Genomic DNA, 22,751 nt, shown 5'->3' on the forward strand with positions numbered 1-22,751 from the left:
TTATAAAAAAAAAAAATGACAGGTTCTGTGCTTAAGCATTATGTAATCTAAAATATTTTTCTAATGATAACAGATGCTCACAAATGATGCTGTTTCAGAAGGTGTTGATTCCCAGGCACCTGAGGTATAAAAACATGTCAGCCAGATGGTCTTTTGACAGGGATTCTGTAGAGGGGATTCAGGTGTCACTCAAGTTAACTGAACTAGATTACTCTGCTACCTGGAGATTTGATGTATTCAGCATCATGACAAATTAAGGAGTTGTCCATAAAAGATGCCCCTTTTAAGTACCAAAATTTTGTTTTAACCACCTTTAAGGTATTTTTTTCCCCGAAATATGCTATTAGACATCTGTCTGTTTCATAATACAGTGAAGTTTTTAGAGCCTGTGAAGTAAATGAGCCTGTTTTTTTCTATACAAAATGGCTTGTCACCACTGGTTCCTCAGAGTTGTTTTTGTCTTCTTTTTTTCTTTTTGGTTTCATATATATATATATATATATATATATATTTGTGTGTGTGTGTGGTGGCAGTCTCTCAACGTTGTCCAGGCTGGTCTTGAACTCCCGGGCTCAAGCGGTTCTCCTGCCTTAGCCTCTCAAAGTGCTGACATTACAGGTGTGAGCCACTATGCCCAGCCCACATTAATTGCTTTTTTTTTTTCTTGAGACAGAGTCTCACTCTGTTGCCCAGGCTGGAGTGCAGTGCCGCCATCTTTACTCAGCAACCTCTGCCTCCCAGGTTCAAGAGATTCTCATGCCTCAGCCTCCCAAGTAGCTAGCAAGCGCCACCACATCCAGCTAATTTTTGTATTTTTAGTAGAGATGGGGTTTCTCCATTTTGGCTAGGCTGGTCTCGAACTCCTGACCTCAGGTGATCCACCTGCCTCAGACTCTCAAAGTGCTGGGATTACAGGCGTGAGCCACCACGACCAGCCAACATTAATTTTTTTACTAATTCAAAACACTACTAGTTCAAACACACATTGCCCTACATTCAATCTGAACTTCCTGACACAATGACTCAGTTCTTAAAGTGTAGAATGCTCCATTAAATAGATCTCTCTCTCCTGAAGTAAGAGGATTATTATGACACTTTTTGACATCCCAAAAACATCACAAGTAGATCTCTCTTCTCCTGGAAATAAGCAACAAAATTATGATGACACCTTTTTTTTTCTTTTTTTTTTTTTTGAGACAGGGTCTCACTCACTCTGTCGCCCAGGTAGCAGTGCAGTGGTGTGATCTCTGCTCACTGCATCCTCCACTTTTCGGGTTCAAGCGATTCTTATGCCTCAGCCTCCTGAGCAGATGGGATTATAGGCAGGCGCCATCACGCCTGGTTAATTTTTGTATTTTCAGTAGAGATGGGGTTTCACCACGTTAGCCAGGCTGTGAACTCCTAACCTCAAGTAATCTGCCCGCCTCCGCCTCCCAAAGTGCTGGGATTACAGGTGCGAGCCATTGCCCTCGGCCTATTATGATACTTTCTTGGCATCCTTGACACATCATTGTAATAATATGTTGCTAAATTTTGTTTCAATGCTAAATATCCCAATATATACGTATAGACTGAAAAGGAGAAATAGCACCTTTGTTCCCTTCTTAAGTGTGAAATAAAGCAGCAGTTACACATACTCACACACATCAATGGCTCCTCAGTCATTCTCCCCAAATACTTCTTCTTTTGTTGATCATTTCCAGCAATAATAATAGGCATTTGCTACCAAAGAAAATTGACATTAAAAAATCAAGTCATTTTTATTGGATATGTAAATTCAGAGATGCTATAATTCAAAATGAAAAAATAACTATTTTTCACCTAACAGGTAAGTCCAAAGAACTGGCCTATACCTTGCCTCTAAGTTAGAATGAGGAAGTAAATCTGCTAATCTAAGTATTTTCATAAAATTAGGTTATATGTAGGACCTGTGGCATTATAATCTGTGAAAATCTACTATAGTGAAATGCACTAATAAAAAATTATGTTTAGAATATGTGACACAGTATGTATGATCAGGCCTAAGAATTGCTTGTTAAGCCGGGTGCAGTGGCTCATGCCTGTAATCCCAGCACTTTGGGAGGCCGACGTGGGCGGATTACGAGGTCAAGAGATAGAGACCATCCTGGCCAACAGGGTGACACCCCGTCTCTACTAAAAATACAAAAAAAAAAAAAAAATTGCCGGGCATGGTGGCGGGCGCCTGTAGTCCCAGTTACTTGGGAGGCTGAGAAAGGAGAATGGCGTGAACCTGGGAGGCAGAGCTTGCAGTGAGCTGAGATCGCGCTACTGCACTCCAGCCTGGGCAACAGAGTGAGACTCCGTCTCAAAAAAAAAAAAAAAAAGATACAAAAATTAGCTGGGCGTGGTGGTGCGCACTTGTAATCCCAGCTACTCAGGAGGCTGAGGCAGGAGAATTGCTTGAACCCAGGAGGTGCAGGTTGCAGTGAGCCGAGATCGTGCCATTACACTCCAGCCTGGGCGACAGAGTGAGAAAAAAAAGAATTGCTTGCTAAATTTCAGTACTGCCATAGTGGCAGCAAGCCATCCCAATCCTGCTCCTGAATGCTGGATTTAGCCCTTGGCTTTACCTAAGAATTGCCACTGAAGCTGCAGCCAAAGTATACAGTTTCCTCCAAAGGACAGTCAGAACTCTGAGTACTAGAGACAAGGCCAGAGTGATCAAGCCTTGAAATCAGAACTCCAGGCTTCACTGCTGAATCTTGTGTTCCTCTTTAAAGAAAACTGTGTGTACCCACTAACCTTACCTAGTAGTAACTGACTCTCCTTTTTTTTCTTCTAAAAATCCAACTTCTTCAGGAGTAACTATCTCATTAACAAGAGCTCAGTTAGGTAGTTAATTTTCTAAGTCACTTACCCCCAAAGAATTTCCTTCAATAGCAGTCTGAACCCCTGTACATCCATAAGCCAATTCTTCACTAATTAAACAAGCATCAAAAGTTCCAAGTCCAAGACCTCCTACAGTATCAAAATGTTTCAACACATTATAATATGTAGTACATCACAATAGAAATAAAGGTAAACTATTTTAATTGCTTTCAATATGACCAAAATTTGTTTTAAAAGGAAATTTGAAATATAATATCTACATGTGTTCTGGCTGGCACAATAAGAAATTATACTTTCTTAAAGTAAGCTCTAAAATTTTCAAAAAATTATTTTACTATTTGTAATTTGAACCTATATTCCTGTTCTAACTTGATTTTGTTAAAATTCAATTCAACTCTAAAACTGGGTCTGAGGAAAAGAATCATGGTTCACAAAAAAGACTCAATAAAATGTAATATAGAAGATAGGAATAAAACGCAACAAATTGACCAACTCTAGAAACGGAAGTTACCAAGGTTTAGGTGCAAGTTAAGGTTGGAACCAGTTAGAAGAAGGAAAAATACATCTAAGTATAGAGTGCAAGCTTCCAAAAGTGGGCAAACACTGTAGTCTGAGCAGGAAGACAAAGGTAGAAAGTCATTTAATGGCAAGAAATATTTGAAAAAAATGACTGAGTAGAGTTCCACAATTTTTCTTACTCATATGCATTCCAGTATTAAAAATATAAAGAAAGCTTACCACAGTTCTCTGGAATGTGTGTGTTCATTAAACCAAGTTCCCAGGCTCTTCTAATTAGGGGGACTGGATACTAGAAGAAAAAGAACTGAGTTAAAATATATTTTGAAATCCAGATAGTTTGATTACATAATCTTGTAAAAAATGTAAAAGATTTTTCCCTCTTTAAAATGTATATACCTACTTCACCAGTTTTATCATATTCTGCAGCCACTGGGATGATTTCCTCTCTGGCAAATTTACGAGCAGTAGCTTGAAATTCTTTCTGCTGTTCGGTGAACTCTAAGGCAAAATTATTTAGAAAAAGTTAAAACTGGATAACAAGGAAAAATGTCCTATGAAGTCAGTATGTAGAAATGTGTATTTATTGTGGGGACTTAAATCCTTGATTATCAGAAACTCAGACTACAGTGCATTTTTTGACTAATCAAGAGTTCACTACACAATATAAATAAACCTATGTCAATACAAATGCTAAAGGAAATAGGTAAGATTTTTAACTTTTACAAATGAGTAATAGATATTAACCTGTAGAGCTCAAGTGAGTTTTTCTTTTCCAATTGGTGATATAAAAAACGTTTAACTTATTATTAGTTCCTTAGCCAATTTATCAAATGTTTGCTAACACTGAAGTGAAACTAATATACAAGACATCTCCCTGACGACAAGAATCAATCTAACGAAATAGATGAAACACACTCAGTGACATAAAGCAATAAAACTTATTTCAAAGTGTCATATAAGAATATCAATATCATAATTTTGCTTTTTTTTTTTTTGAGACAGTCTCATTTTGTCACTCAGGCTGGAGTGCAGTGGTGCAATTACGACTCACTGTAGCCTTGACCTCCTGGCCTTAAATGATCTTCCCACCACAGCTTCTCAACTAGCTGGGATCACAGGCACATGCCACCATATCTGGCTAATTTTTGTAATTTTTGTAGAGACAGGGTTTTGCCATGTTGCCCAAATGGGTCTGGAACTCCTGGGCTCAAGTGATTCTCCCATCTTGGCCTCCCAAAGTGCTGGGAGCCACCTCACCCTATCTATTTCATTTTTTTTGTTTTCACAGAGACAGGGTCTCACTATGATGCCAGGCTGGTCTTGAACTCCTGGCCTCAAGCAATCCTCCTGCCGTGGTCTCCTAAAGTGCTGGGATTACAAGCATGAGACACCAAGCCTAGGCTTACAGCTCCTTTAAACAGACAAGCTTATAAATTAGCACAAAGCAATTGGTAAAAGTGGTAGAAAGGTTTTTCAAAAGATAACAACATAAAATCCTGCTGCAATGCTAATACATGGTGTCCAACAATTTGTTTACATAAAATAAGGGATTGTTTTAAAATTAATGAAATTAGTATGGTGGCTTGATTGAGGAGAGGAGTCAATCGTTAACTGCATCTTTTCAAATCCATGGTATCCTTGTGTTTTAATGTGGTTGCATCTAACGTCAAAGATTAGGTAAAATTTAAAAGAGATAATAGGGTATTTCAAGCAAGAAAAATGAGAGCAAATGCACAGAGGAATGTTTAAGACTACAGTAATCATTTGTATGGGGATGTGAGAAACAATACATAAAAGCAGAATTCTGGTGCTGAATTGAAGAGCATAAGATCAAATCTCTTTTTTTTTTTTTTTTTTTGAGACGGAGTCTCGCTCTGTCGCCCAGACTGGAGTGCAGTGGCGCAATCTAGGCTCACTGCAAGCTCCGCCTCCCGGGTTCACGCCATTCTCCTGTCTCAGCCTCCTGAGCAGCTGGGACTACAGGTGCCTGCCACCGCGCCCGGCTAATTTTTTTTTTTTATATTTAGTAGAGACGGGGTTTCACCGGGATCTCGATCTTCTGACCTCGTGATCCGCCCACCTCGGCCTCCCAAAGTGCTGGGATTACAGGCGTGAGCCACTGCGCCCAGCCAAATCTCTTTTTATTGATAAACTAATGCAGAGTAAGGAAATTCTAGTATCACAGTCTCACAATGAATTAGCAGAAGTATACTTAAGAGTTTCAGTCCAGTGTTCTCTCTATCACAGCTTTACTTCTAAGATTGGTGCCAGTTGATATCAATCTTGCAGGTAGATAGAGGGTAGAGAAAGTCTGGGCACAGTAGCTCATGCCTATAATCCTAGAATTTTGGGAGGCTGAGGCAGGTGAACCATTTGAGGCCAGGAGTTTGGGGCCAGCCTGAGCAATATAGCAAGATCCTGTCTCAACAAAACATTTAAAAATTTAAAAAATCAGCTAGGTGTGGTTGACGTGGACCTATTGTCCTAACTGCTCAGGAAGCTGAGGCCAGAGAATCCATGGAGCCCCAGAGGTCAAGGTTGCATCCAGCTTGGGTGACAGAGTGAAACCCTGTCTCTTAAAAAAAAAAAAAGGAAAAATGACAAGTATGTATTATGTGTTATTTATTGAGAAACTACTTTGATCCAGTCACTATGTGCTAGGGGCTTTAAATACAGCATATAATTTAATCTTCATAGAAATTCTGTGTTATAGATATTATTTCCACTTTACAGATAAAGAACCAGATGCAACTGGTTCAAGGAATAGACCCGTATTGAACTTCACAATCTCCCTCCCAAACAATTACTTCTAACTCATCCTCTGTCACTCAGTGAACCACCATAGATTTCTCCTGCAAGTCTCTTACTACTGAGAGAGAAATTTTAAGTGACAAGCAATCATACCAAATTAATGCTAATTATCTCAGTATGATCCACTACCCTGGCTGGGCATGCTGGCTAATGCCCATAATCCCACTTTGGGAGGCCAAGACAGGTGGATCACTTGAGGCCAGGAGTTCGAGACCAGCGTTGCCAACATGGCGAAACCTCATATCTACTAATAATATAAAAATTAGCCAGGCGTGGTGGCCCACACCTGTAATCTCAGCTACTTGGGTGGCTGAGGCAGGAGAATCGCTTGAACCCAGGAGGCAGAGGTTGCAATGAGCCCAGATGGAGCTACTGCAATCCAGCCTGAGCGACAGAGCAAGACTCAGTCTCAAAAAAAAAAAATCCACCATCCCAAATGGCTATCCTCACACTGCTTGAAAACTTTCATTTAGTCTTTGGCTACAGAAAGAGAAAAGAAAAAAAATTTTCATTTAGGTTGGGCACAGTGGTTCATGCCTGTAATCCCAGCACTTTGGGAGGGAGAGGCGGGTGGATCACTTGTCATCAGCTGTTCGAGACCAGCCTGGCCAATGTGGCAAAACCCCATCCCTACTAAAAATATAGAAATTAGCCAGGCATGATGACCCACACCTGTAGTCCCAGCTACTCAGAAGGCTGGGGCAGGAGAATCGCTTGAACCTGGGAGGTAGAGGTTGCAGTGAGCCACTGCACACCAGCCTGGGTGACAGAGTGAGACTCTGTCTCAAAAAAAAAAAAAAAAAAAAAAAGAAAAGAGAAAATTTTCATTCAATCTTTGGCTAGAAGTCACAGAAAAAAAAAACAAAAACACAGAAACTTTTCATTTGATCTGGGTGCAGTAGCTCATGCCTATAATCCCAGCACTTTGGGAGGCTGAAATAAGAGGACTGCTTGAGCCCAGGAGTTCAAGATCGGCCTGGGCAACATAATGAGACAATGAAACCTTATCTTTAAAAAAAAAAAAAAAAAAAGAAAGAAAAAGAAAAGAAAAATTTCATTAAATTCTGGTAAAAAAAAAAAACCTTTATAAAGAAAAGGGAAAAATCTTTAAAAAACACAACAAATAATAAAAAAAATAACTCTAGAGAGCTTTGAGATTGTCATTTGTACCTAGCTGCGAGTTATCGCAGCTGCCTTTAACTATTTTCTGAGACCAAATAAATTGAGTAAATGGTTTTTAACTAGAGAAAAAATAAAAATTTTGAAGAAGCATTTTAGAAGGCCAAGAATGCCAAAGATAGATATTATTTCAAATTTTTTTGTGTGTAGTTTTCATTTTATAGAGGGCAGAGGAAAAAAAATCACGGCTCCCTGGTCCCAGGAGTGAGAACTTCATCTAATAGTACCAAAATTGCAATTTGGATATATTATAGCAAAAACAAGCTTTAGCTTATTACCAGGCACCTAGAATTGTAATCTAACAAGTGTTTTTAAAATGTATTTGTGGCATTCAGATATGTAAGTTGAAGACTATTCATATATATCAGTAAATCTCATTTATTTTGGGCTAAACACTCAGAAAAAAAGGAAGGAATATAAGTGTATGTATGCTGCTAAAATAGATCTAATGTATAGTGTAGTATACTGAGGAAGAAAATGAGATCAGGAAGAATGGAGTGTGAGTTATTGTAAACTATCTGTGGACGGTGGACTGGTTCTACTCATTGAAAGACATTATTAAGTTTATTTACAAACATATTCCAAACAAACATATAAAGCTTCATATGTATAAGTTTAAAGTCAAAAGATAGAACAGAACATATACCAAAACTAAATCCTAATCCTGGTTCACGTTGTCGATTGGCTTTTGTATGCTGTGATCTCCAATGAAAACGAGAAATACTTCTCAGGACCTGTAAAGAACACTTTTATTAAAATAAATTTGATAAGTTAAACATTAATCAGATAAGAGACTACTGATAATCATAAGTGAGTACAGCAACTGGTTTGACCATACTCATAGTTTTTAAAATCACTATTTAAATGCCTTCAATCATAATTTAAATAAGCCAATTATCAGTTATATAAATTCCTATTACAGAGGAGATGTTTTTAAAAAGTAATGAAAATAAAGTCAGTGGTATTTACACTACTGAAGTGGAGGGTTTAGGACAAACAACAGTCAAGGGTAGTAGTACATGTAGGACCACTATTCTGGGTATCTTACAAGCTCCTAGGACATTGATGGTTGGAGAGTTGGGGTGGGGAGAACGATAGGCTGGAAGTGAACATACTGTGTTCAAGAGTTGCCTAGTCCATCAACTTTGATACCCTGTCACTGTGAGCCTCCCATGCATGCCTCTGGGAACCTTCCCCTCAGAGGGTCTCATTTTTTAGGATACCCCACTCTAACAAAACAAATTAGCATAAAACCATGTTCTGTATTTTCTGCTGTCTACAGGGATTCTTAAAATGTTCTGAGCAAGGAGTCACCAAACCAGGGCAGCCACATCATGCTGTCTATTGCCGCTTTCACAGGAGATCTAAGTAGTTACCACAGAGACCATCTGGCTCACAAAGCCAAAAACATGTACTATCCGTTCCTTTACAAACACGTTCGCCATCCCTCTTCTAAACTACTAATACACTACTTGTCTTAGGATCTGAAATATAGTCATATTTCTTCAAAAGAACATATAAAGAAACAAACAATCAAATATACATATATTATTGTTTTGCAACCCATTTTTATATTCATGACAGCTTAATGGATACAAAAGTAAAAATTTGCATTTATTAAAGCTGCCAAACTGGGAACCACAATGGTGTTCTTGAGTAAAGGTTTCAGGACAGTCAAAATTACACAATTTTCACTGTAAAAGATTTTAATTGAACTATCCGGCAATTTTAACAAGCTTAGATACTAAGAGAAAAGAGCAGCTGAAGAATATACTAAAGTTTCTTTATTTAAATTCTTATGTTTTTCAAAATCCGTAAAAAGAAACTGTCTTTGTAGATGACAATTTCAACTTATAAAAGACGAATTCCTACATGTAAGGTGACAATATAATTAAGAGTGTCAAATATTTGTAATTGAAACAGTGCTTTCCAAATAACATACCTCATACTACAGTAATAAAAACATACAGAGTATGAAAACTTGCATTTTCTTTGCAACTTCATTAATTTTATTTTGAAAGTGAAACAGTGCCAGGTGGGGTGGCTCATGCGTGTAATCCCAGCACTTTGGGAGGCTGAGGTGGGCGGATCACGAGGTCAGGGGTTTGAGACCAGCCTGACCAACATGGTGAAACCCCATTTCTACTAAAAATACAAAAATTATCCAGGTGTGGTGGCACACACCTGTAGTCCCAGCTACTCCGGACGCTAAGGCAGGAGAATCGCTTGAACCCGGAAGGCGGAGGTTGCAGTGAGCCTAGACTGCACCATTGCATTCCAGCCTGGGTGACAGAGCAAGACTCCGTCTCAAAAAAAAAAAAAAAAAAAAGTTAAACAGTTTCTCTGGTGCTTATTGTCCAGCAGTCACAGACCAAATCTACTCTGATTTACAGTCACGTTACACAGGTTAATTCACTGAATCCCAGGTCAAGTCTAGGATTAAGCCATTACTTTTATTCCACTTTCGCATGTGAAGAAACGAAGGCTCAGAAAGTCAACTAAATTAGGCAAAGTCACTCTACTATTAGTGCAACCAGGATTCTAACATTTACTATCAAGAGCGCATGCTATTAACCACCTTGCTATACTGATCTTTCTGTTAGTATCCTAATTGGTCACTAGGTTCCATAACAAAGGAAAACATTCCACAAAAATCAGAACAAAAAACCTGACTCTATTATAAATGCGTTTTTAAATACCATGCACAAAAGTCAGAACTCAAACCAGGTTAAATGGTCTACTGAGAGACTTTTTTTTTTTTTTTTTTGACAGAGTCTCCCTCTGTCACCCAGGCTAGAGTGCAGTGGGGAGATCTCCGCTCACTGCAGACTCAGCCTCCTGGGATTACAGGCATATGCTACCATGCCCAGCTAATTTTTCCTATTTTTAGTAAAGACAGGGTTTCCCTGCGTTGGCCAGGCTGGTCTCGAACTCCTGGCCTTAAGTGATCAACCCGCCGAGGCCTCCCAAGGTGCTAGGATCACAGTCGTGAGCCGCCGCACCTGGCCAACCGAGGGAATTTAAATAGGGAAAAAGTCACTTCACATGTGACTGTTCAGGAAAATATGTTACATAGAACAAAGTGCAAAGGTTGCTATTACCAGAATACAATGCCCATCAACCTGTTAATTACATAACAAAGTTAGCCAGTTAATTAGAGAGGTGGTTTGCAAACAGAAAACAGAAACAGCACGGGATCTGGAGTTATAATTGCTGAATGTGAATCTAGGTTCCACAACCATATTTGTGGCCGTAGACAGGTTACAAACTGCTTATAGCTTCCGTTCAAAACCAAAAAATGGGACTAATCTCACTGCGTATTTTCGGACGATTAAAGTACGATAATGTTTTGAAAGCCTAATGCTATATAACTATTGGTTTTATTACTTCGGGCTCTCTGTCTAGAACAATGAAATTCCAAATATCGAAACAGCACCACTAGAATTGAACACTTTTGTGCATTTCTTGGGAATATAAGAGTGTCAATTTTACGGGTTAAAGAAGAGAAAAAGGGTGTAAGTTTTCTATATCAGGTTTTTTTTAGGTCCTTCCTTGGAGGTTGAGAAATCTGCTTTTCTGGTGTTGGAGTTAAAAATAGCTGAAATCTCGCAATTTCTGCCTTCACTGCACATTAACTTGTATAACACCAGCAAAACATGGGCAGCAATTCTTTAGGATTATTCTAAAACCGCAGCTTTTTTGGTCCAAGACATAACTTTAACTTAATTTTAAGTGACATCTAAATGGCAGTCGTGTGAACATATCAAGAATATTTAAGATACCAAAATTCATCTAGTGACAAACTTATTTAGAATCTATTATGATCCAATACTAGAATATACACACAAGCTCACATAAAATTCTGCAGTAGGTTTTTTACTTTTTTTTTTCCCGTAAGCAACGTGGAAACGTTACAACGAAAAGCTTATTAAACATTAAGTATTTCAAGGAGTAGCTGCTCCATTTTTCTTTTTCCCGTGGTTCTGACACAGAGACGGGGTCACTTCGGAAAAAGGTGGGATTCCCGGGGTAAGTATTTGGAGGGTTTACCAGAGAAAGAAAAACGATATTCTAAAGAGAGGATGCCGGCTATAACGGGGTCGCCTGACGGGAGGATACGGAAAATGAAACGCTAGGCTCCGTTCCGTCCGGTGGTAGGAGGCGTGAAAGCAGGTTGGGGGACCCTAGGCTGGCTCCTTCCTCAGCCCGACTTCCCACTCCTCCCGGCCGCACCTATTTTTGGCCCACGGCCCCCTGCTCCGACACCACAATACCCATGTTCCAGCCCCACCGCACCGCTGGGCTCCCTCTCACCCTGCAGCATCGCCCGAACCCCGCTGCCATGTTGGCTCCCGTTCCGGCCACTCGGACAATAATACACGGGTCACGGCCTTGACATACTCCCCGAACGCGGGACTCCTCTGGTCCCGCCCACTGGAGCCCGTGGGCGGGATGGGGCGGGGCGGGGCGGGAAGAGGCGGTTGGGCTGCGGAAGGACGGGGCGCTGCGCCAGGCGGGGTGGGAGCGGTCCCCGGCGCCGGGTAGCCAACGCATGCTCCGTGACCCTTGCGTGCGCCGTCGCTGCGACCTAGGGAGGGGACGCATCCCCTCTCCGAGCAATCTCTGATAATCCTGGTCTGGTTTTCTGCGTTTCCACCTCTGGCCCTCTCTGTGGGACGCCGAGGCTGACAGCAGCGCGGAAAGAGAGCCAGGGCGGGGGAGGGGGACGGCGGCGGGGCTGGGAGGGCCCGGTGGCGCTGAACGGTGGGGGGAACTTGCGGCGCGGTGCAGGACGGGAACCTGGGTTAGAGGGCGTGGCTGGGGCCTGGAGGGAGAGCGGCCCCCGTGGTCAGCCTTCACCTTTACCCGGAGAGAACGGTCAAACCCAGATCGTGTCTGCTTGGCGGATTCAAAGTATTAGTACATTTTGCTCTCAAATGCCCTACCTAAAGCGAAAGCATATTTGTGTTTCCTTAAAATTTAAAAGAGAATTTAGTTGTTTAGGTAAATTTGACCTTTCCGCGTATTCCCAAGTCTGTTTATGACTTGTCCGCTGATGTGGATGTGGTGTCCTTGGATATGCGGGTGCAATCCGAGGCTGTCCAAAGCTCCTGGTTCAGCGAATGATGGAAGTGAATGTCTCCCTGAGGAATTCTACCTGGAGTCACTTTCTCTTCCAGTGAGACCCTGAGTTTTGAGATGGTAGCTTATACTAAATCTTATACTAACTTAACATTTTCTTTTGCCCAATAAAGGTCACCCATAAATTCATCTAATTTAGCTGTTAAAATTCTATATCCTGTTATTGTATTCCCCTACTTTGTCTTCTGGGAATTTATAGTGTGTTAGTCCTAGGTACAAGGCAGAATGTTAATTAAGCGCTATATTCAAAGTGAAAGTACCAGGAAAATTCGGAAAAGGGATAAAGAGCTGAGTTTGTCCTGGTATAGGCAAAAAAGCCTTCAAAGTGGTGGTGGTAAGTAAAACACAAAGCGGACTCTTAAAGATGATTAGGAATTGTCTATTCATGTCTTCTTTGTTCCAATTTCTTATTCTGAACATTTTAAACACAGAAAAGATGAACGAAAAGCACAAAATCACCCATATGCCTATTGTAACCCCTTCTTACTGTACACGTGGCTGGCGGAGAAGCGAAGATGGAGCCCTCATTTTAAACATGTCTAGTCGGTAGTTCCTGCCACCATTCACCCGAGCAAGCTCCCCCCTTGTTTGTCTGTGCCTGCAGCTCGACTTTACAGGCTGCTCTTAGAAAAGGATTTGGGTCTGCTTTTCATTAAAAAGAAAAGCCTTACTGATGTTGGGAACGGGCGCTCAGTGTTGCAAAAATCAACACTGAGACAAAGGAGCTCTTAGCAAGGCTAGTTTACTTTCTGCAGAAAGGTTGCTACTTGCTAGTAGTCTTGCCACGAGAGCACACACGCATAAAGGAGACAGGGTCATTTATAACCTGACACGTGCACCCTACTACCGTGTCCGGTTTCCATTGGCTGGAAGGGGACCTCTGTACTTGTCCTGATTGGCTAGCAACTTAGAACTTTCCAGAAGAGGCAAAGACAGAGGAGAACAAAGGAAGGAGGAAGCAACTTGTGGAATGCTGAGAAAGGTAAAAACACCTCCAGATAAGGAAGAAAACAGGCTATGGCCTAATGCTTCCTTGGACCAGTATAAGCATGCCAGGGCAAATATCTAGGCTAAAATGTGGCAGCTAAGAGCACAAAGTACATTGATTTCTTTATTACGGCCAACAGATATCAAAGAATGTTAGTGTGGCCAACTGCCACGGTTACTACTTGAGACCATCGTTACAGCAGTTACTACTGTTACTGCTTGAGACCATCATTGTGAGACCAAATGAAGGGACGAACGTAGAAATGATAACTTAAGACAAAAGGAACTGTTTTAAGGAAAGGGCCAGGGGAAGAAGAAGAGAGCTCCCTGCTTCTCGTGAGCAAAGGCAGCCACGGAGCTTCCACAGCCCTTCCTATTTTTTGGGTAACAGGAGCAGGAAGGAGGTGGTAACGATTGGTCAGCTGCTTAATTGATCACAGGTTCATATTGTTACTGACAGGCTTCAATTATGCCTAATCATAAGAAACATTTGTGCCTGGATCGTAACTACCCTCAGCAGTCCTCCTGGGTGGCATACGCAGTTTGTCAGTTCGCCAACGTTCTGCATTTATGAGAAACAGTTTGCTGCTTACTCATATAGCCTCCAGTGATATACTGAGTTGATCACGAACCTCATGCTTTCGGCCTCCAATATGTTAGCACAGTTCTTTGAATAAATTTTGCTTTTAAGAGAAGTTACTGTTTATTCCTAATTAGACGGAAAGGAAAGTCCATTTGAAGAGGAACCTCTACTTCACTTTTTACACTGAGGACTCCCATACTTGTACTATCTGCCTGAGTAATTTCTTCTCAATATTATTATCACCTAGATTCAAATATTTTTCCATATTTATTTATATATTTATATGTGTACCTATGTGTGTGTGTTTTGGTTGTTGGTTTTATTTTTCTCAGATCTGTAGGTTGTAGATCAGACACTTCAGTTCTGAATACTTTAGCTATATGTCTCCTACAAGGACATTTTCCTACATAACCATTTCCTATAAAACCTTTATCACATCAATGAAAATTAACAATTATTCGCTACTATTATTTAATGTCCAGAGAATATTTACATTTCTCCAGTTGTCCAGTTTTCTCCAGAATACCTGTAGTAAATAGTTTGTTTTTGAACCAGGATCCTATGAATGATTGCCCATTGAAGTTGGGCTTTAACTTTCTTTGGCTTCTTTTAATCTAAAGCTTTTAATCTAATTCATTTTTCCCAATAATAACTGTCTTTTTAAACAAATTTAAGATACCAAGCAGTTGTCATGAAGAATGCCCTAATGCTGGATTGTCCGATTTTATTTATTTTGTACCTCTAGATTTTGTATTTCCTATCAGTTGCAAGTTACCAGAGGCTTGAGGAGTTCAGATTAAACATTGGATAAGGATACTTCAAAGGTCATACTGTGTAGTTAATATTGTATTACATTAGGAGGCATTTAATATCAGATTTGTCCCACTATTGGTGATGGTGTAAGCCAGCAGTGTCCAATCTTTTGGCTTCCCTGGGCCACACTGGAAGAAAAAGAATTGTCTTGGGCTATACATAAAATACGCTAACACTAATGGTAACTGATAAGCTACAAACCAAAACAAAAATGCAAGAAAATTTCATAACGTTTTAAGAAAGATTACAAATTTATGTTGGGCTGCATGCAAAGCTGTCCTGAGCTGCATGTGGCCTGTGGGTTGCATGTGGTCTGTGGGCAGCAGGTTGGACAAGCTTGCTGTAAACCAGAAATAAAATTCTGAATTCCCCCCAACTATCTGAATGGACTTTCTCGTAGGCTAGGGCACTCTAAAATTTAAATTTAAGCTGAAAGACTACTTCAGGCCATGATGGGAAGTGGGGGTTGGACATGCCTCTTTATACCTCAGTGATGTTAACATCAACACAGACCTTAAGTCTGATAAGAAACATTTACAATCTCTTCTCTCTGAAGGAGAGAGATAACAGAATGCTTTTCTGTTCTCACCTGAAGGCTTCCTTTGCACAATAAGAACTTTGGTCTCCACAATCCTTTAATCTTAACCCAGACATTTCCTTTCTGTTGGTTCCAGGTCTTTAGATAAACTTAACCAAGTGTCAGCCAGAAAATGTTTAAATCTGCCTATAACCTGGAACCTCCCCCCGCCTACCCCCCCAGCTCCACCCCTGCTTAAAGTTGTCCTGTCTTTCTGAACTGAACCAATGTATTTCTTAAATGTATTTGATTGAAGTCTCGTATTTCCCTAAAATATATAAAACCAACCTGCACCCCAACCACCCTGAACACATGTTCTCAGGATCTCCCAAGGACTGTGTCGTGGGCCATGATCACTCATATTTGGCTCGGAATAAATCTCTTCAAATATTTTACAAAGTTTGACTCTTCGTTGACAATGCTATTTGATCATTTGATTATTGACAGACAGTTCTTTCTATGGTAAAGTTATAGTTTTCCCTTTGCAATTAGGAAGTAATTTATAGGGTAATATTTGGCATCAAGCCAAACAATCTTTCATCTACATTTTTGCCAGTAGTAGGAATGGAACCATTTCTCAAGAAATACCTTTTTATTAATTAAGCACTGTTTCATAAAACTTCTCTACATTTTTAGGTGAAAGAATTCGAACGTCTCCCTGGTGTTCCTTCTCCCTAACCCATCTATTTCAAGGTAAGCAGGACTATACAGACCTACGCTCCAAAGTCTAAGGAAGCTGAGAGGCTAAAGAAAGAGGCTGACACATTAACGTTTCTCAAAAAGAAACATTTAATGGAGACTTAAAAACAGAAGCCCTGGCTGCATCTCAGGCGGCAGTGAGACAAGATGGTGGATCCCGGTGCCATTACCCCTCAGACCCAGGGGTTGTATACCACAGGGAAAGGATGACTCAGAAGGGACATGTAGGACAATTGAAATACAATAACATCAAAGTTGTCTTGATCTAAGGGCAGGATTTACAGTAAGTACATGCTTTTACACAAGAAACAATGGAGAGAGGGGACATCTTAGAAGCCTTCCCAGAGCAGGGGAAGTCCACATGGTGGATTAACATCCTAGGTGGAGTTGCTTTGTCCTCCACATTCCACTAATTCATGTGTAGAATCTCACGCACCCTTCTTTTTTGCAATGGTCCCAGAGCCTTTGAAATCCCACTGGGCCATATTGGTTTCTCATTGCCAACATACTCCTTGGGATTTCAAACAAGGGAGATTAACAGGCTTCGTTGAATTTCTCTAGTCTTCAGAATACTATGACTTTAGTTTTCTCGGAAGTGAAACAACAAAAGATACATAGCATCAATAATTTGAATAGTAGAAATACAATCCACACAAGGATTACAATCAGAAGAGAATTTGTACGCCAGAACAAAAATGAAAGGAGCCTATTCGAGTAAGCAGCCAACTAAAAGCATCATGAAGAAAATTAAAACCGAGTTCCTTTTTAGAGACTTCTTGTAGCCAGGAAATAATTCAGGATTTAGTCCAAATTATAGGCAAATTATAAAAACTCAAAAGCAGTGGTCAGGGCTAGAATCTAAGATTTTTTTTTTCTCCAGTTTTCTTATTTCTACCAAGGATAAATTATACTAGGACCAATTTATTTGCAAAATAAATTTGTCTCATTATATTGGCCTGGTTATTTGAATAAATTGTAGCAGGAATAGTGATCAGCCATACAGGCTCCTTTTAAGTTGGCTTTGCTAGAACTATCAGAATTTTTTATTCCAGTGTTTTAAAGCCTCAACGCCAGAAGCAAAGCCAAGGATTCACCATTAGACTGCATTTATAATACCTGTACAAATTTCTCTCTTCTTGAGGTCTCAAAATATCTTGAGATTTCTGATCCTGTTAGAAAGTGACATTCATTACTTACCACGGGTCAGGAAACTTCTTAGGGAACCAGTCTTTCCACGGGCTTTTTATTGGCTCTCTGCAGTCAACTTCAATTCCCCAAGCAGATTGATCATGTCTGAAAATAGGCCATTCCAGTCAAAGCCTTGGTAAAATAATGTGTCTCCAATTGTGTCCTATTACAAAAGAAAACATTCATATTGAACATATGTACATAACTATATTGCCATACAATAACACAAATAGTTTTCAAATTTGGGAGAACTCATATAGAGAGAAGGACAAATTTTGCTTACAAAAATACACTTAATCATTATAAGTTATAAAGAGCTCAAAACAAAAAAGTTTTCTTGACTCTTCTTCAATCAGAGTAATGCCTTCCAAACAGGATGTTGCCTGATGACCTTGGAACTGCCATCCACAAGCCAAGCAACTCTTAGGTTAGAGCTGTTTGTCAGGTACTATGGTATCCAGCAACTCCTCACCAGTTCCAGGGTCAGTCCTAGGAGAGAAAGAGGCTCGCAGCTCATGAGTATATCCTCTTTGCACTCCTCAGGTAGCAAGATCCATTACCATTTTATTATGTACTCTTCTGGGCACTGCTATCCCCGTTAGAGTGTTTCTCTGACATCACTCCAGACAGCATGTGTATTTTAGGTGTCAAGATCATTTTATGTCCTCCAGTCATAGGGATAGCTTCTGTTAGTGTCCCATTCCAAGGCAGAAATGCCTCTCAAGTAGAAATTCTGTAGTCCACAGTCCCAGTAGTGGTTGTTGGGAGGTGCTCACAGGCCTTTGCCATGACCCCTAGTAAACACTCCACAAAGGGCTATCAAGTGGAGGTTTCATCCCTACCAGCACTCCATCTTCTACTCTACCCTCTGAGGGCTTGAGCAATTTACTGGCTCCCATTTAGCATGTCCAGTTAATATTGCTTAAATGGCAGATTTACCATTACTAGAAATGCCTTCTAGTTTGCAGTACTAAGTAGGAGAAACATGCTCTGGTCAGATACAATGTCCGTTTTCATGAAACATTTAAGTAAAGGTGTCACAACTTTATGTAAAGTTTATTTATAAACTTTTTAACTTTCATAATCCTATCAATCTTTACATTTTTGTGTTCTAGCCCCAGAAACTTTTCTTCTCCACCCAAGATCATTTTGTAAAAAAGCCTCTGGTGAAAAACACTTTGTGTTCCCAGTAGGGAATTGAGCCAAGGAACTTTGTATATCTTCATTACCCACCTCAACATTACCTCAGGCAGTTGTTGGTCAGCTTTCTCTTTTACGATTTCTCCAATCGGGCAAATACAGAAAATTGGCCCTTTAATGTTGAAGGACCAGCAGGGGCTCCCTTTGGTCCACCGAACTTTTGGTAGTGTTGTATTAAGACCTTTGTTTTAACCCCATCAATTTCCATTTTATTCATTCCATTTCTTAATAACCATTTGAAGATTCCCACCTTGCTGGGATGAGTCCCATGACTCTAATTTTTCTCTAAGTTTCACCCCCATCAATATACATATTTTTAAATTCACCTTATTTTTTTAAAAAAATTATTTTAGGTTCAGAGGTACGTGTGCAGGTTTATTATATAGGTAAACTGCATGTCACAGGTTTGGTGCACAGATTATTTTGTCACCCAGATAATAAGCGTAGTACCCAATAGGTAGTTTTTTGATCTCCCTCTTCCTACCCTCCACCCTCAAGTAGCCCCAGTGTCTGTTGTTTCCTTCTTTGTGTCCATGTGTACTCTCAATGTTCAGATCCTACTTATGAGTGAGAACTTCTGATATTTTTTCTTTTCTTTTCCTTTTTTTTTTGAGACAGGGTCTCACTCTCTCTCCCAGACTGGAGTGCAGTGGCCCAATCTCGGCTCACTGCAACCTCCGTCTCCGAGATTCAAGTGATTCTCGTGCCTCAGCCTACGGAGTAGCTGGGATTACAGGCATGAGCCACAGCGCTGGGCCAATATTTCGTTTTCTGTTCCTGTGTAAATGCACTTAGAATAATGACCTTGAGTGCCATCTGTGTTGCTGCAAATGACATGATCTTATTTCTTTTCATGGCTGTAGAGTATTCCATGGTATATATGTACCATATTTTATTTTTTTATTTTATTTTTTTTTGGAGATGGAGTCTTGCTCTGTTGCCCAGGCTGGAGTGCAGTGGCGTGACTCGGCTCACTGCAACTTCTGCCTCCCAGGTTCAAGCGATTCTCCTGCCTCAGCCTCCCAAGTAGCTGGGACTACAGGCACATGCCACGACGCCCAGCTAATTTTTTTTGTATTTTAGTAGAGATGGGGTTTCACCATGTTGCCCAGGCTGGCCTTGAACTCCTGAGCTCAGGCAATCTGCCCACCTCAGCCTCCTAAAGTGCTAGGATTACAGGCATGAGCCAGCATGCCCGGCCACCATATTTTCTTTATCCAGTCTACAGTTGATGGGCATTTAGGTTGACTCCGTGTCTTTTCTGTTGTGAATAATGCTGCGATAAACATACATGTGCGTGTGTCTTTATGGTAGAATGATGTATATTCCTTTGGGTATATGCCCAGTAATGGGATTTCTGGTAATTCTGTATTGAGTTCTTTGAGAAATCGCCACATTGCTTTCCACAGTGGCTGAACTAATTTACATTGCCATCAGCAGTGTATAAGCATTCCCTTTTCTTTTTGTTTTTCCTTTTTTTGAGACAGAGTGTCACTCTGTCACTTGGGCTGGAGTGCATCGGCGTGATCATGGCTCACTTCAGCCTCGACCTCCCCAGCCCAAACCATCTTCCTTCCTCAGCCTCCGAAGTGGCTGGGACTACAGGCACAGGCCACCGTGCCTGGCTAATTTTTTGCAGAAGTGGGATCTCTTTATGTTGCCCAGGCTGGTCTCTAACTCTGGGACTCAAGCAATCCTCCACCTTGGCCTCCCAAAGTAGTGGGATTACAGGTGTGAACCAATGTGCCAGGCCAGTGTTCCCTTTTCTCCACAACCTTGCCAGCATCTGTTATGTTTTGGCTTTTTAATGATAGAGATTCTGACTGGTGTGAGATGGTATCTCATTGTGGTTTTGATTTGCATTTCTCTATTGATTACTGATGATGAGCATTTTTTCATATGCTTGTTGGCCACGTGTCTCTCTTCTTTTCAAAAGTATCTGTTCATGTCTTTTGCTTACTTTTTAACGGAATTGTTTGCTTTTTGCCTGTTAATTTATTTAAATTCCTTATAGATTCTAGATATTGACCTTCGTTGCAAATATTTTATATTAGATCTTTGTTTGCAAATACTTTCTACCATTCTGTAGGTTGTCTGCTTACTTTGTTGATGGTTTATTTTGCTATGCAGAAGCTCGTTACTTTAATTAGGTCCTATTTGTCAGTTTTCATTTTTGTTGCAATTGTTTTTGTCGTCTTTGTCATGAAATCTTTGCCAGGGCTTGTGTCCAGAATGGTATTTCCTAGGTTATCTTCCAGAGTTTTTATAGTTTTAGCTTTTACATTTATGGCTTTACTCCACCTTAAGTTAATTTTTGTATATGATATAAAGAAGGCATCCAGTTTTAACTTTCTGCATATGGGTAGCCAGTTACCTCAACACCGTTTATTGAATAGGGAGTCTTATCCGCATTGCTTGTTTTTGTTGACTTTGTTGAAGATCAGATGGTTGTAGGTGTGCAGCTTTACTTCTGGGCTCTCTATTCTGTTCCATTGGTCTTTACGTCTGTTTTTGTACCAGTACTATGCCGTTTTGGTTACTGTAGCCTTGTAGTGTAGTTTGAATTTGGGTAGCATGATGTCTCTAGCTTTGTTCTTTTTGCTTAGGGTTGCCCTGGCTATTTGGGCTCCTTTTTGGTTCACATACATTTTAAAATATTGTTTTTTTAAACTCTGTGAAGAATGCCATTGATAGTTTGACAGGAATAGCATTGAATCTGTAAATTGCTTTGGGAAGTATAGTCATTCTAACAATATTGATTCTTCCTATCCATGAGCATGGAATGTTTTTCTGTTTTTCTATGTTGTGTGTGATTTCTTTGAGCAGTGTTTTGTAATTCTCGTAGAGATCTTCCACCTCCCTGGTTAGCTATATTTCTAGGTATTTTGTTCTTTTTGTGCCTGTTGTGAATTGGACTGCATTCTTGATTTGGCTCTCAGCTTGAACATTGTTGGTGTATAGAAATGCTGCTGATTTTTGCTGGGTGCAGTGGCTTACACCTGTAATCCCAGCACTTTGGGATGCCGAGGTGAGTGGATCACCTGAGGTCAGGAGTTTGAGACCAGCCTGGCCAACATGGTGAAACCTTGTCTCTACTAAAAATACAAAAATTAGCTGGGTGTGGTGGCACATGCCTGTAATCCCAGCTACTCAGGAGGCTGAGGCAGGAGAATTGCTTGAACCCAGGAGGTGGAGGTTGCAGTGAGCTGAGATCGCACCACTGCACTTCAGCCTGGGTGACAGAGTAAGACTCCGTCTCAAAAAAAAGAAAATACTACTGATTTTTGTACATTGAAATTTTGCTGAAGTGGTTTATCAGACTTAGGAGCTTTTGGGCAGAGACTGTGGGATTTTATAGGTATAGAATTACATTGTCTGCAAACAGAGATGTTGCTGACTTCCAACATCTTGACTTCCTCTCTTTCTACTTGGGTGCCTTTTATTTCTTTCCCTTGCCTGATTGCCCTGGCTAGGAATTCCAGTACTGTGTTGAATAGGAGTGGTAAGAGTGGGCATCCTTGTCTCTTCAGTATGGTGTTGGCTGTGGGTTTGTCATAGATGACTCTTATTGTTTTGAGCCATCACTTCAGTACCTAGTTAGTTGAGGGTTTTTAACATGACGGAATGTTGACTTTTATCAAGACCTTTCTGCATCTACTGAGATGATCATGTGGTTTTTATCTTTAGTTCTGTTTGTGTAATGAATCACATTTACTGATTTGCATATGTTGAACCAACCTTTTATCCCAGGGATAAAGCCTACTTGATCCTGGTGGATTAGCTTTTTGATGTGCTGCTGGATTTGGTTTACTAACATTTTGTTGAGGATTTTTGCATATATGTTCATCAAAGGTTGAGAACAGTGTCTCACACCTATAATCTCAGCACTTTGGGAGGCCAAGGCAGGAGGCTTAAGCCCAGGAGTTTGAGACCAGCCTGGACAACATAGTGAGATCCTATCTCTACAAAAAGTAAAAAATTTCCTTTGTGTGGTGGCACACACCTGTACACGCAGCTACTTAAAAGCTGAGGCAGGAAGATTGCTCGAGCCCGGGAGGTTAAGGTTGCATTCAACTGTGTTTGTGCCACCACACTTCAGCTTGGGCAACAAAGTGTCGGATCTCAGTGCATTTTGCCCAGACCTAGGGCTTATATACCATAAGGAAAGAGTGACTCAGAGAGACGTATAGCACAATTTAAATA

The 22,751-nt window shown here is 40.5% G+C and overlaps 2 protein-coding genes across 5 annotated transcripts in view; one reads left to right on the forward strand and one right to left on the reverse strand.

Moving 5' to 3' along the window:
• Positions 1-12,125, reverse strand: part of ACADM (acyl-CoA dehydrogenase medium chain) — a 37,802-nt gene extending 25,677 nt beyond the window's left edge. Inside the window, exons 1-6 of one of the 2 annotated variants that reach the window (XM_019019925.3) lie at positions 11,674-12,125; positions 8,006-8,093; positions 3,770-3,867; positions 3,589-3,658; positions 2,879-2,979; positions 1,642-1,722 (exon numbers count right to left, since the gene is read on the reverse strand). In XM_019019925.3, coding sequence (XP_018875470.2) covers positions 1,642-1,722; positions 2,879-2,979; positions 3,589-3,658; positions 3,770-3,867; positions 8,006-8,093; positions 11,674-11,964 — 729 coding nt within the window. In that variant the 5' untranslated portion in view covers positions 11,965-12,125. The remainder of the gene's footprint in view (positions 1-1,641; positions 1,723-2,878; positions 2,980-3,588; positions 3,659-3,769; positions 3,868-8,005; positions 8,094-11,673) is intronic. The other variant, XM_055367404.2, reaches the window with a different exon arrangement.
• The window catches only part of SLC44A5 (solute carrier family 44 member 5), a 521,022-nt gene continuing 509,543 nt past the window's right edge, over positions 11,273-22,751 (forward strand). Inside the window, exons 1-2 of one of the 3 annotated variants that reach the window (XM_063697637.1) lie at positions 11,273-11,388; positions 16,098-16,154. The gene's annotated coding sequence lies outside the window, so the exon portion shown is untranslated. Of the gene's footprint in view, positions 11,389-13,429; positions 13,484-16,097; positions 16,155-22,751 lie in introns of those variants that run through there. The other 2 variants (XM_055367164.2, XM_063697642.1) reach the window with 2 other exon arrangements.

The sequence above is a fragment of the Gorilla gorilla genome, chromosome 1 (genome assembly GCF_029281585.2).
Source record: "Gorilla gorilla gorilla isolate KB3781 chromosome 1, NHGRI_mGorGor1-v2.1_pri, whole genome shotgun sequence".
Taxonomy (NCBI): Eukaryota; Metazoa; Chordata; class Mammalia; order Primates; family Hominidae; genus Gorilla; species Gorilla gorilla.